Consider the following 14,517-nt stretch of genomic DNA (forward strand, 5'->3'; position numbering starts at 1 on the left):
TTCTTTTACATTTTTTTTAATATAGTGCACGCGTATAATAGTTATATTTAATGGATTATATAAATCAACTAAAATATTTTGAATATTGTTAAATCAGAATTTTCATAATCAATGATATTAAGATGGATATAATGTCCAACAAATAACAATCGATACTAAAATCTAAATGAAAAAGGATTCGTACAAATCAATTGAGTAATACATTAGATGATAAAACCCTTCAAGTTTTGATCTATACTTTATTGTTACAACTTTTTATAAATTTTTGGGAACTCCTAAATTTCTTAGTAAAACATTTGTTGTAATACAAAAAACTCATCGCGAGTCAACTTTGTGAAATGGATATTCGACTATACATATCATTTTTCACTGCAAAATACAATTTTTTGAAAGTTATTTTATTAAAAAATTGTGTGATATTTTGATTTGAACGAAATATATTATTTTTTATGTCAAAAATATATAATATATGTTTATTTTTCCATCTCACGACTTACTCCCTTAAAGTAGATCTGAACCGGTGGAATAAATAAACATTTAACTAACAGTCAAAAATTCGATTCTCTTTACCAAATTCGAACCTATCAAACAAGATTTGTCTAATGTAGTTTACATGACTAATCTGTTTTACAAACTACTGCATTAATCTATAAGTTTATATTAAATAATAACAGCTACGGAAAATTATTTTATTTCGAGAACTAAATTTCAGCTCCTATTCTTGTACAAACTTCATTCGCCCATGTAATGGAATTCAATTCACTTCATTTTTACCAAAAAAAAAAATGGGATTTTTAAAAAATAGGCTCAGACATCCCCTTTTTTAAAAGTCAAGCAATTTAACCCATCCGTTTTTAAACTTGAACACATGAACCTCATTTGCAAAATGTTTTATTTACACAATTTTTAAAAACACGTGATTTTTAAAGCAATTGATTTTACACTTGATTTTTCATTTTTTTTCAATTAAAAAACCCTACTTTTCATTTTTACACTTGATTTTTTTCATTTTTAAAGCAAGGGGGATCGGAACAAGATCCTACTTCGTTCTATTGCTCTTCCATCTATCGTAAACTACCCATAGATCTAACTCATTGATGAAGTACACCTCATTTTTTTATGAACATACAGTTTCCATTAACCAAACAAATTGTAAATTTCTTCAAAGTAAAAGCAGTGCTTCATCAAAACAGAATGGAAGCCAAATAACACAATCAAATTTCCAATAAAAACCAGTCCATGACCAAGAAATGTCTGTCTTTAGCATACTTAACTAAAATTTTTGGTAGTCACAACTTGTGCTTCAATAGTATTATAGTAAACACTTAACAAAAACCATTAATATAAAAGGTAGCAAAGGTTGTGCAGCAATAACGTGATACCGCATAAAAGTCGGTAACATATTCGGCATGGTCATCACCGAAGTTTATTTAGCAGCACAATATTACAGAAATAACGGGAGTTTTTCACATCCTTACCACGGTTGGAGATGAATCAGGCCGGGCCACAGAAGAAGCCTTCGAGATGGCTGTCACTTGCGGTGCTTCTTCCAAACAGCTTTGAGTGTCATCACTGTTGATTCCAATGGACAGTTTCTCCACTTCCTCTTGTGTGTATATGTGGATCTTAGTGACAACCTCCACAAACTCGCTGCCAACCAAAGTTAACGACTGAGTTCATATATAAAAAGGTCAAAGTTCAAATATGAAAAAGAATACCATATCGATGTTTCTTTTGTCTCAAGGACTCAGATTAAGCCATTGTTGAACTATTTGAAGTTAAATTCAAAATTTAGCAAATGTGTTGCAATATGTATTGCACGTTCAGTAAATGACATGGACAGAATCGGCACTTTTTGCCTTTTAAGATCGAATTTCAACTCTAGGCCTAGTGCCATATAGCTAGTGGGTGAAAGTTAGATCACTTTGAGCAAGGACAATCAGGCCATGTACAAAAGTGTGGATAATATGAGAATAAGGGTGTGTTGAAACTTTCTGGACAGTGTACGAAGGTTTGGGATCAGTGCAAATACAAGGGGATAATGATGGTACAAGGACATGTGAAGCTGGAAAAATCAAGTTGTGTGTAGGTGTAACATATGATGCGAGATTATTGGGATTATACACCAGGGAAAAAGATGAAAGTGACCTCCTTATTAATACAAAATCAAAGCTCATCAATAAGAATATATATATAAAATTCTAATTGTTGTAATTGTAAAAATAAAATATCAAAATTTTATATTTATTCAACCTAACATATCATTAATAGTTAATGAATTATCACTACAATATATATTGATTGTAGTAATTAATATCACTTCAAGAATAAAACATAAATTTTATATTAATTTTATCCAACAATCATCTTTATACTACATTTAAATATTTTATCTTTTAATTTTTTCTCCACGTGTTTTTTTAAAATATAATTTTAGTGCAAATTATAGTATCACAAGAAGATATATGAAAAAAATTAACTATATATACGATAGTAGAATAATATGATAAGTATAGAATAATATACTAACATATTTTATGATTTTTAACAAAAAAAATGAAAGTAAATAATTTAATAAATTATTTATGAGTATTTAAATCAACAATTATGATTTGTTAATATATTAACAATCTTATAAAATATGAATCTCTTATAAGAATTTAAAGAGTTTAGTTATAATAAGGAATTAAAAATTTAGAAGCACTTTTTTTAAAAAAAATTACATATCAGAAAAAATTTATAAATTCAATTCACAAAATTTGATATTATTTTAAACAGCTAGTAATATTGTTTAAGATTTAGATATTAAGACTCTATCAAAATTAGAACTAAAATATTTTTTTGGTTTCAATTCCAAAATCAGCTCTCATATTATATAAATTTTAAGGCATAATTATTAAACAATTAGCTTCATTATCTCACATGTTGTTTACAACTACTTTTATTTAATATTAAAATTGGATCATAGTAGCACTTTAAAAAAAAATTATATATTAGACAAATTTATAAATTCAATACACAAAATTTGGTAGTACGAGATCTTTTGATTTATAATTTTCAATTTCTCTATATGTTTTTTTAATTATTTAATTTTTTTTTATTAGAAACAAAATTTTATTTAAATATAATTATTTATTTTAATTATTTATGAAATTTTAAGAAAATAAAAAAATCAATAATAAGAAAATAAAAAATTTCCTATTCAAGGAAGTCACATAAATATTGAATATAATTTAACAATCCACAACTCTAAACTTAAAAAACAAATGATTTCAAATGTTTAATACTACAACCTATTTGATATTAAAAATAGATAATCGAATACAGAGTTTGAAATGTCCAATGTACATACGTGAATAAGAACTAAGCACACACAAATACATAAAAAAATATAACAATGATTCGCTTTATGAAAAATATGAATTATATACTTTTTTAATAATCCTTCATTAATTAGTGTATATGAAAATTATTTGATTGTAAATATATATATATATATATATATATATATATATATATATATATTCACATCTATTTTTTCTTTGAAGTGAGATAATAACTATCCATATGAAAATTTATAATGTAATACATATATAATTTTGATTTTGATTCTAAAAGATAGTAAAAATTCAAAAAATACATGGAAAAATTTGAAAAAAAAAATTATCTATAAGAAATGTATATGTTATAGGAATATTTATTTTATTAAATTATATAACTAAAAAATTAAATGTATTTGATCGTCAAAATCAATCATCAATCAAAACCTTAAATATGTAATTCATGAAAATAGATATTAATGAGCAATTAAAAGACACATAAGTTATTTCTACTGTAAAAATAATATATGACATAATCATCATAATAAATATAATTATAATAGTAATTGATTATCATTTGTCAAAATATTAGAGTTTTTACATATGATATTTTAACATTTTTACTTAATTATTTTGAAATCAAACTAACAAATATAAAAAATACATTTTTCATGAAAGTTTATTTCTTTGTTTATATTTCAAATTTTAACGATGAAAATTATGTCAATAGTTTAAAATTTATAAAAAAAATAGATGTCCAATATTATTTAAATTGAATATTATTGATTATATTTTAATATCAATATAATGATTTCATTAGTTTTGATATTGTTTTGATAGTTAGTCATGAGAATTTTAAATTGATAATTATTTGTTCTTAATGTGATTCACTAATGTAAATTATGATTTATCCATTAATAACATCCATAATTTGGTTGATTTTTAGGTTATTCTGCCTTATACGTGGCGTCTGGATATATATTTTTTAAAAATTTGTTTCAGTTCATTTCTTTCTATGTATTATGTTCATTATCATTTATTATATAACATAAAACCAACCGTTTGAGGTTTAATTTAGGAAACAATTTGAAGTAAGTTATATAAGTTCTTAATTAATTTATTAATCTAATATAGCAAAAAATTAAACTCGGATAAAAAACAAAATCATTCAAATTGTTTTTTTAGAAAATTATTATTTTTTATTTAATTGGCATTTGTGTGCATCGCACATGCTTCATGCTAGTTGGATAAAAGAGATAACATAAAAGATAAAGAAAATGTTCATCGTTAAGGCGACTTACTTCCATGGATCGTCACCAACCACCATCATATCATTCTCACTGTCAGTATACAATATATGCCATCCATTGTTTGAATCACGCAAAAGGCCTTCCATGCTAAACAACCTCTCCAGTTCAGTCAACAGGTCCTCATAACCTAGTATCTTTGAAAGATCAATTGCCCTGCCCACCAAGCTGCCTTGCTTGTGAACCTACTAACACAAATAATCACCATGTTCTCAAGAAGTGCATAGTAATTAGTTGTAGACACGTTTTTCAAATTTACCTTTGTGCAGCTCCTCTTAGTTGGACCCTGTGAATTAACTACATCAAGATCAGTCAATGAAAACCCAAAAACTTTACATGTAGGGACTTTATCCTTTAAATAATTGTCATCATTCAGATTTTTCAGATGCATCATAGAAGCAGGAGTATATGATGTCTGCTCTACGGCTCTCAGCTCATTTCCAAGATATGGAATTCTTTCGACATCTCCTATATCCTTAACTAAAATGGGATTCGGGTTTAACACAGAAATTCCTTTTTGAAAATTGGAAAAATTGGAAACCATTAGAGGTCTTTGTCTGGCTCTGTAGTTGCCTTTCTCTGAAAACGACAAGCTTCGGGCCCCTTCAGAAACTAGAGGATAAAAGCTGAGTGGAGGCCTTTGATATGCATTAAAAACATTGCAACCAAGTTCAGGTTTTGACCCAACACTGAGATTTACATCGGATTTCCCTGATAGTGATCTCAGTGAGCATATTTCTTGACCTTGCAAGACCTCTGGAAACCAATTGGATTGCAGAAAGCTTGTGGATATGGTAGGAGCTGGATTTCTCAAAAAAATGGGGTGATTAATTTTATCCATCCGCACCAGTATGGGATTAGTTTCTGGGGGTCGAGTTTCAAAATCGAGCTGGCGGCTAATCCTATTATTTTTATAAAGAGATGAAACCAAAGCTACATTTTCTTGACCTTGCAAGACCTTAGAGGATTTTACAGACTCCTCAAAGTCCAAACGAGAGCTGCCTCCTGAATAAAAGCAAAACCACAGGAAATTTCCCGAGTCGTTTGTTGTTAAGCTAATCATAATATCTGATTAAATAATGCGATTGGAAAATATATTGAAAGAAGTATCTACCCATACCAAAAAATGGGCTGCCAAGCGGGGGGGTTGCCTGCAGATTGGATCTCAGTTTCTTTATTCTTGGGGAGGACTGGATGCTCGGAGGTGCAAAATTACACGAGAATTCAATGTCCCACGGAGAAACTCGATCTTGGTGGTTACTTACGATGACATCATCCCAGCGAACCTATAAAAGATGTGGCAGCAGAAATCATAAAAATGAAATGGCTGAGGAAGATTGGAGGAAAATGATTCTGTAACTGCGATCATGAAGTTATCTATTACTAGTTTGGTTGTGGTGGAATAAATTAGAAGAGCTGAATTATTTAATAAAAATTCAACATACCATCAAGCTTCTCCACTTTGAGTTTGGCCACCTATAAGGATCCATATCACCAACTCCAATCACGACTCCACAAAACCTGCTTAAAGATATTCGTTTAATCCTCAAGCATCAAAGACCTAAGAAACATCAATGGTGTTTACTTAAGTTCTACTGGACCTTTCTGGAGAATCATCCAAGTCAAATTTCATTTTGAATCTTGTTCCGACATGTATCTGATTAGTGGTACATTTCACGTATTTTTGGTATGGGACAATAAAATCGGGATGGCTCGCCCTGCATTGTAAGTGTAAGAGTATAATATTATGGATATTAAAAGAACACGTGTAAAGAAGGGCATCTGCTACTACATTTATGAATCATAGTTCAAAATATCTAATAGTTTCACATGTCTTATGGACTTGTAAAGAACACGTGAGTTGCACGTTAGAGCATATTGAACATTTTAACACTCCTTTAAAATTTGACTAGAAAGTTAAGTTAGAATAGGAAAAAAGGGTAAAAAAGCATAATCCCATGACTTTAGAGCAGTGTCATCTGCAACCACATTTATGAATCATAGTTAAAAATATCTGATAGTTTCACATGTTTTTTGGACTTGTAAAGAACAAGTGTGTTGCACGTTAGAGCATATTGAACATTTTAACACTCTTGCGAAATTTGAATAGAAAGTTATGTTGGTTAGCCTTGGGCTCTATAATGTAATATGGCGAAATAACATCTTGCTATAGAAAACAATCATACATTTCCAAACATTTCCGAAGGAAAAAAATATATGTTGGTAAGTTCATAAGTAAAATTTAATCAGATAATTACTTTAGAAATTTATTGTATGGTATTTACAAATAACCATCACTTTTTTACATTAATAAAAACATCCATTTCATTCACTAAAACATTTTAAAAATTCATCTTAAATAAATTGTAAGATCAAACGTTTGTTGCTTCACAAAAAACTATAGTTAGTGGTAATGGTGCAACTCCAATCTTTTAAATCGTACAACAGCTAAAACGTCACGTATTGACCGCTGGGAAGATTACTGCACCCCAACAATTCTTCACCCAATCCATGAAAATTGAACATTTGATCTTGCCAGTGATATTGATTGTAGGAAAAAATCACTTGCCACTTTACTTAAAGTCATAACTAGTGATAACGATGCAACTCCAATCTTTTAAATCATACAACAGCTCAAGCAACACGTGCCGACCGCTCAACATCAACTACTATAACTTGATTATTAAATATTTATCTTTGTTTATTTAGAGTTGTTACAAGATATTAAAAAAATAAAGTTAAAAATGCCGAAGAAAAATTAGAAAAAACTAGAAGATCAAATGTCCTTATAATAATAATTACGACAACAATACTGACCTAAATTGTTTTTACACCCGAAACATATAGAAGCATGCAACGACCCCATTAATCCAGTGGAGAGGAATATTTAATATCACAACTTCAATATTCTCATTATATCTTTTTGGTACTTCTTGTAGCGTAGTATAAAGAAAATTTCTTGGTCTTTTATAAGTTTTATGACTCAAAATTAAAATTTATTGCAACACATATTTATGTACACGCAAAAAATACATCATTTCTTAATGTTATAATTTTAAAATTGATCACCTTAATATTCAATCTTTTCAACTATTCGTTAATACTATGTATACAGTTAGTCAAAGTGTTACCTATATTTTTTCCCTAATCATTGTTTTCTTCCAATGCAAAATTTTCATCAATTAAATATATATTCTCTTTACATTTTTTAGTGAAAAATGTATTTTTACCATCAAACATCTATCCCATTTTTGGATTTTTAAATATCTTTCACCAAATTTTGTCTATTAATCGTTCTTACTTCTTAATACTCTTCCTAATCATTTTCATTACATAAAGTGTAAATCCATATTTCGAGCTAAAAAAGAAATAACAACCTTGAACAAATTCATAGTTGAAATATCATTTGACGACAAAAATTCTAAACTACATCTTTCAACCAACCTCTCATTACCAAACGATAATCTAAAAGAAATAAGTGCAATCCATTTGATAACATTCAATAATTGAGTATATAGTACATTCAATTTGCTTGGTGAATTTATGGACTTGAAGCCATTTTCTATGCATACATAAATTTTATATTTCAACTTTGACCCTAACTTTTGGTACTCATTTTCCACTCAATGCCCATGCAACTGATCCAAACATCACACATTTCCAGGGTAAAATAGAAAATTAACGATGGAATTTATTTTCCTTTTATTCACATTTTTATTGATAAAACTAACATGAAGTACGTGCAATACACGCGAATACAAATTATATAATAAAAAATAAAAAATTTGATTTTAACAAAAACAGTTTGAATCATTTTGTTATTATCTGAGTTTAATCTCTTGTCATATTAGATAAATAAATTAATTATGAACTTATGTAACTTCCTTTCAAAATTGTTTCCCAGACAAAAATTCAAGCTGTTGATTTTATGTTTATAATAAATGATAATAAACATAATATATAAAATATATGAACAGAAATATATATATATATATATATATATATATATATCCAAACATCACATATAAGGCAGAATAACCTAAAAATCAACCAAATTATGGATTTTATCAATGCATAAATCATAATTTACATAAGTGAAATACACTAAATACAAATAATTATCAATTTAAAATCTTTGTAACTAACTCATTAAAACTAATTAAATAATAATATTGATAGTAAAATATAACTCATAATATTCAATTCAAATAATATTTAACACAATTTTTTTTTGCTTTTTTCATAGAATTCTATATCACAGATAATTAATTTTATATCAAAATTTATCTTTTGTAGACTAACATTGATGAATATTAATTTCTTGTTCATTATAATTTTAAAATAATAAATAAATCAACATATATAATGAAATACACATTCAAATATGATTTAGTGGTAAATATCAAATAAAATAAAATAAAATAAATTCATACAATAATTATTAAATATAAATTTTAAATTATGAGTATGATTTTCACCATTAAAATTTGAAATATAACCAAAGAATTAAACTTTTATAAAAAAATGATATATTTTGTATTTGTTAAATTAATTAGTTTGATTTTAAAATAATTAAATAAATATATTAAAATATCATATGTAAAAGTTCTAATACTTTGACAAATGCTAATGAATGATCATTATAATTATATTTATTATAAGAATTATGTCATATATTGTTTTTACAGTAGAAATAATTTATGTGCATTTTAATTGCTCATTAATATCTATTTTCATGCATTACATATTTAGGGTTTTGATTGATTATTGATTTTGACGATCAAATGCATGTAATTTTTAGTTATATAATTTAATAAAATAGTTATACCTATAACATATACATTTTTTACAGATATTTTTTCTTCTTCGAATTTTCATATATTTTTTGAATTTTTACCATCTTTTAAAATCAAAATCAAAATTTATTTAATAATTCTTCATCAATTGATGTATATGAAAATTACTTGATAACCAAGGTCGGGTTTATCTTTAGACCTTTAATATTTAAATCTTAAAAAATCTTTGTAGATGTTTCAAATACTACCAAATTTTGTGTATTAAATTTATAAATTTGTCTGATATATATATTTTTTAAATATTTCAACTAAAATCTTTAAATTCCTTATCATATTGAAGTCTCTGAATTCTTCTAAAAGATTCATATTTTATGAGATTATTAATATACTAATATTCATAATTGTTGATATAAAATCTACTAAATAATTTAGTAAACTCTTTACTTTCAATTTTTAGTTAAAAAAATCATAAAATATGTTAGTATTAAACTTCATAATATCACATTATTTTATATTTATCATGTTATTCTACTATTGTATATATAATTAATTTTTTTCATAAATCTTCTTGTGATAATATAATTTACTACTTAGTTAGAAATTGCAATAAAATTATATATAAAAAAATATGTAGAGAGAAAATTAAAAGGATAAAACATTTAAATGTGCTATAAAGATGGATTATTTGATAAAATTAATATATGAGTTACATTTTATTCTTGAATTGATATAAATTACTACAATCGATGTATATTGTAGTGATAATTGATTAATTATTAATTATATATTAGGTAGAATAAATATTAAATTTTGATATTTAATTTTTGCCCTAGCCGCAATTATAATTTTACATATATATTCTTTTTGAGTTTTTGTATTGATAAGGGAGTCATTTTTATCTTTTCACAATTGAAAAATAAAGGTCATTTTTATCGACACTTTTATAAGTACATAGATAGAACAGAAGAAACATCTTTGGCCCTGACATTTGGCACCCATTTTTCACCAAATGCCCATGTAATTAATCCAAGCTTGTATATATATATATATATATATATATATATATATATATATATATATATAACAATCATTCTCTTGAGCTAGCTTTTGGGGTGAAGTTAGGCTCAAGTCCATGATCTTAATATGGTATGAGAGACCAGACCCAATGTTATCTATTGGAATGCCCTTATGGGCTATCCGTTAATGTTTTTTAAATTCCACGATCCTTTTGTTCATTCCCGGGCATGAGAGAGGTGTGTTAGATGTCTCACATCAGCTGGATTAAGTTTTTGGGAGTTGAATATATAGGTTTGGACAATCTTCTCCCCTTGAACTAACTTTGAGTTGGAGTTAGACTCAACTTCGTATTTTAACAGTAATGTTAAATTCTATGGCAAATATGACATGGATTCTTGTAACCATTTAAGGATCTATATTGCCCTTTCCTCTCAGTTGATCTGGTAAACACTGTTGCGTTCTTAAGATCTTCAACTCAGATACTCTGCGACATGGGCAAATATTTACGCGCATCCTCTCTATGATAATTTCTTGAATTTATTCGAGCAAAACCAAATAAAATTCCTTGTGCAACAAGACCAAATTTCATAAGATGATCGTCGTATATAAACATTGTTAGATGATATCATTACTGAAGGAACCCACATTCATGAAGGGGAGAAAAATCTACATCATAAAACTCTAAATGCAATGCACAAATTGAGACGCGAGACTCATGTTTCCAACATATAATGCATGAAATACACTGGTTGTGCCAAAAGATGTTTGAGGCTCAATAGGTTCAGTTGGACGGCTAATTGCATCTTGAATCAATTCTAAAGTTGTCAACTAGTTGTTGTCAACTAGTTTATATCATTCTTCAATCTGGGATAGTTGCCTCAAATCCTATTTTCTTTCATACCAAGTCATTTTAAATGATATTTCAACTCATTAACCACAAAGTCATCAGGCAATATCAAATATATATAGCTAAAACAAATAAATAGAAACAATCCACACAAAGAAGTATTACAACTATCTCCAAAGTTTAACATAGCTGAAAATCATTTGTGGTTTGGTAAATCAATAGAATAGAGTAAGATATAGGTAGGCTCAACAGCGAAATCAAATTTTCAAGTAAGGATGTGTTAAAGTACCTTGGGCTATAAAAGACATTGAATGTGATGTTGGTTGACAAGGCATACGCGACAGGGGAGAGGGTATTGGTGTAAGAATTCTGGCTTTTAATGATTGAATCGGGCAATCCACTTCTTGGTCGAGCTGCTCTTCTAATCCCCAAACGCAGGTCTCCCGACTCTCCCCTATAATGGCTCACAAGATGACACTTAGCATGCTAATTAAAATATGAAAGAAACACTAGCAAAACAGCTGGCAAAAGAAATGATGTTCCATTTCTCTTTTTCATACACTAAGTTGCAAATGCATGCTTCATATACTTTACCTTCTTTACATCTCAAAGAATTTAATGATTATCTTCTTATGTTTCATACGTCTATCTTAAAAAAAATGAGAATATGCGGCAAATGAAACAGAGCCGCAATTCAGTTTTCTTTGATTTATTTAATGGTCATGATACTTGGTGATTTAAAGATCCACATAGACCCAGGATATCAAATATTTTCCATGTTCAACTCCTGAAATTATCAGCTCTGAATCCCAATGTTAAAATGAAATGTACCTCAGAAATAATACTGCATCACCTGATGCAAGATTTTTTTGGCTGACAAAGACACTCCACCCTGTAGTGAGCAAATGTCGCCTAGGTTGGCCTGCGAGGTAAGAATCCCCCTGTCAAGATTTTCTAACAACACAATATGCAGACTTCAAAGTTATACCTCTGTAAATGTGTCTGAATTTCCATTCCACACCATGAAGATCCTTGGCTATGAGTTCTTGAGATGGCCTTTGTTCTTTATAATTCTACAATGCAAAACATAAATTCGGTTGAAATTCTGACATGGAGATTAAAAAAAACTCGATAGAGTAACCAACACAAGGCCAAAATAGTGTCGAACCAGAGGGGGAAAGCAATCTTCAGCCGCCCTACGAGGGACTGAAAATCCGCCATGAGTACTCGTATCAGAAGCAGTAAGAGTTTTGCAGAACATGTGGGAAGTAGACTTCACAGCCCCAGCTACATTCCCATCCTCATCAACTCTTTCGTTTCCATTCTCTGTCCCTTCTAATTCGAGGCCTACCAGCTACATGAGTTTAAGTACATTATCAAGAATTATGTCAAAATTAATGTAGATCAAGAAATTTATGAATGACTTTTAAAACATCAAATTAGCAGCACAGAGAATCTGGAATGCTAAAGGAGGAAATAAACATAACATGGAACATTCTCTCCAATTCTTCACCCAGACCCCCCCACCCACAAAGTAAAAGTCAAATATCAAGAGAAAATATGAAGCCTACAAGATGAAACTTTCTCTACAGGTGAAATATTCAATCTTTTCACTATCTACTCAATATTTCATCAACTAACACTCAAGTATCGCCAAGATAGCGATCAGAGGGAAGGGGGGGGAGAGGCTAAAGCATTATAATCACCCAACCTCAGGTAGAGGAAGTAGGGTTAGCTGCGAGTAGACCTCATCGTTTTCCTTGTTAGCCTGTTTAAAAACATAAAATGCATCCTCAAGACATCAATACATGAAAAAAGAAAAGGGCTTATCCAAAAAGTGGAAAACTTGGTCTAACGACTTACAAGTAGCTGAATATCAACAACCCTACAAAAGATCTGCGGAGGAAGATCAAAAGCATGTGATTCAATGGGAGGAAAAGGTGAGGCAGAAGGAGCCTGTTCTATGTGTCCTTGAGCAAAATACACCACTAAATCCCCTTTCTTGGGTAAACTGGTAAGAGGGCCAGCACAGGCATGCCATAGCTCCATGTAGATAGATAATGGGGCAAATACTGAACAAGGAGAAGAGGTATTTGAGGCAGCATTTGAAGAGCAAGACGAGGTAGAGGTGGACAAATAGCAATTAACACCACCCTTATCACATTCACCTCCTTTGCCACATGCATTATTTTCTAACTCGCTCAAACAAGAAAGGTTGAGGTCAATCTCCATAAAAATTACCCAGAAGAAGTTTGCTGTTCCTTGGTATTTCTCTCGCCAAATCATTCACTCACTAGCATAATTGTAGCACAAGAAACAAACCAAAACTCAACAAACCCACAACAGAAAGAGGCAAGAAACATTGAAGATGCGGTGGAACAATCAAGCTGTTTGCACAAAGCATCGAGATAGGATGTTGGAAAAAGAAGTCAAATTGAACTCATGAGCAATGTAAAGGTGGCGCCTTTAAAGAAACAAGAGCAAAGAAATTTAACAAAAAACAACAGGCATGTGGGAAGTAAGATTAGTCGCGCGTAAAAGATGAGAATAAAATAAAGAAAAGGGTATAAAATAATAACAAGAAATTCAAAGTATGATTCCTCCCTCGCCCCCCATTTGCAGTTCTGTAAGGAGGGAGGAGTAGCTGCAGACACAGACAATGGCTTAGGAAGCACAGAAACAAAAAGCAAAAGAAGCCAACATGTGGTGCCCCTTTTTGGACTCTCCAGAGAGAGAGAGCTATGAGAAGTGGAGGGGACAGTAAAGAAACCCCCACAAAGCCAACCCCACCCTTCACTTTGCTTTAAATTAGCTTTTATGTTTTTTCGGGGAAAAAAAGAGAGTAAAAATTTGGTTTTTAAGAATTAATATTTTGATTGATTAATTATATGTCAAAAATCCCATCTAGCTAAAATTTAAAATCACAACTTTTCAAGATAGAGGAAGTCAAATTACCCTTCGAGCATTTTCTCTGCAATTCTGCAATTCATTTGACATCGTGAAGAAATAATTATTTTTTTAAAAAAAATTATGGTTTAACAAATAAGAACAATAATTTGAGTATAATTTAAGCAAAAAAGATCTTTTGAATCCAAGGAGTGACATGGGGATATATAATGTTCTAAATTAAGACCTTCAAACATCAAACCTTGAAGTAAAAAATTTACAGAAATCAATCTTTTAATTTATTTGATCATAAATTTTGTTTACAAAAATGACAATGACGATTT

General features: G+C 29.2%; 1 protein-coding gene across 1 annotated transcript; it reads right to left on the bottom strand.

Annotated features, from left to right (window-relative positions):
• Positions 1 to 1,409: 1,409 nt before the first annotated feature.
• Positions 1,410 to 14,066, bottom strand: LOC140842423 (auxin response factor 4-like). Its single transcript, XM_073210326.1, has 12 exons — positions 13,151 to 14,066; positions 12,999 to 13,055; positions 12,456 to 12,641; positions 12,276 to 12,360; positions 12,119 to 12,209; positions 11,577 to 11,741; positions 6,229 to 6,345; positions 6,073 to 6,148; positions 5,748 to 5,913; positions 4,887 to 5,632; positions 4,622 to 4,812; positions 1,410 to 1,650 (listed from the first exon to the last, which is right to left on the bottom strand). Exons 1-12 carry the CDS (start codon positions 13,571 to 13,573, stop codon positions 1,467 to 1,469), a joined length of 2,487 nt encoding a protein of 828 aa, XP_073066427.1. The 5' UTR covers positions 13,574 to 14,066; the 3' UTR covers positions 1,410 to 1,466.
• Between the last annotated feature and the right edge of the window lie 451 nt (positions 14,067 to 14,517).

This window comes from Primulina eburnea, chromosome 10 (assembly GCF_022965805.1).
Source record: "Primulina eburnea isolate SZY01 chromosome 10, ASM2296580v1, whole genome shotgun sequence".
In the NCBI taxonomy this organism is placed as follows: domain Eukaryota; kingdom Viridiplantae; phylum Streptophyta; class Magnoliopsida; order Lamiales; family Gesneriaceae; genus Primulina; species Primulina eburnea.

Excerpts from the sequence above, each read along its gene's own strand:
- LOC140842423 (XM_073210326.1), bottom strand. The coding sequence starts at position 13,573 with ATGATTTGGCGAGAGAAATACCAAGGAACAGCAAACTTCTTCTGGGTA. Across the intron at positions 12,361-12,455 it reads AAGATTGCTTTCCCCCTCTG|AATTATAAAGAACAAAGGCC; the intron begins GTTCGACACTAT and ends TTTGCATTGTAG. Across the intron at positions 6,149-6,228 it reads TTGGATGATTCTCCAGAAAG|GTTTTGTGGAGTCGTGATTG; the intron begins GTCCAGTAGAAC and ends ATCTTTAAGCAG.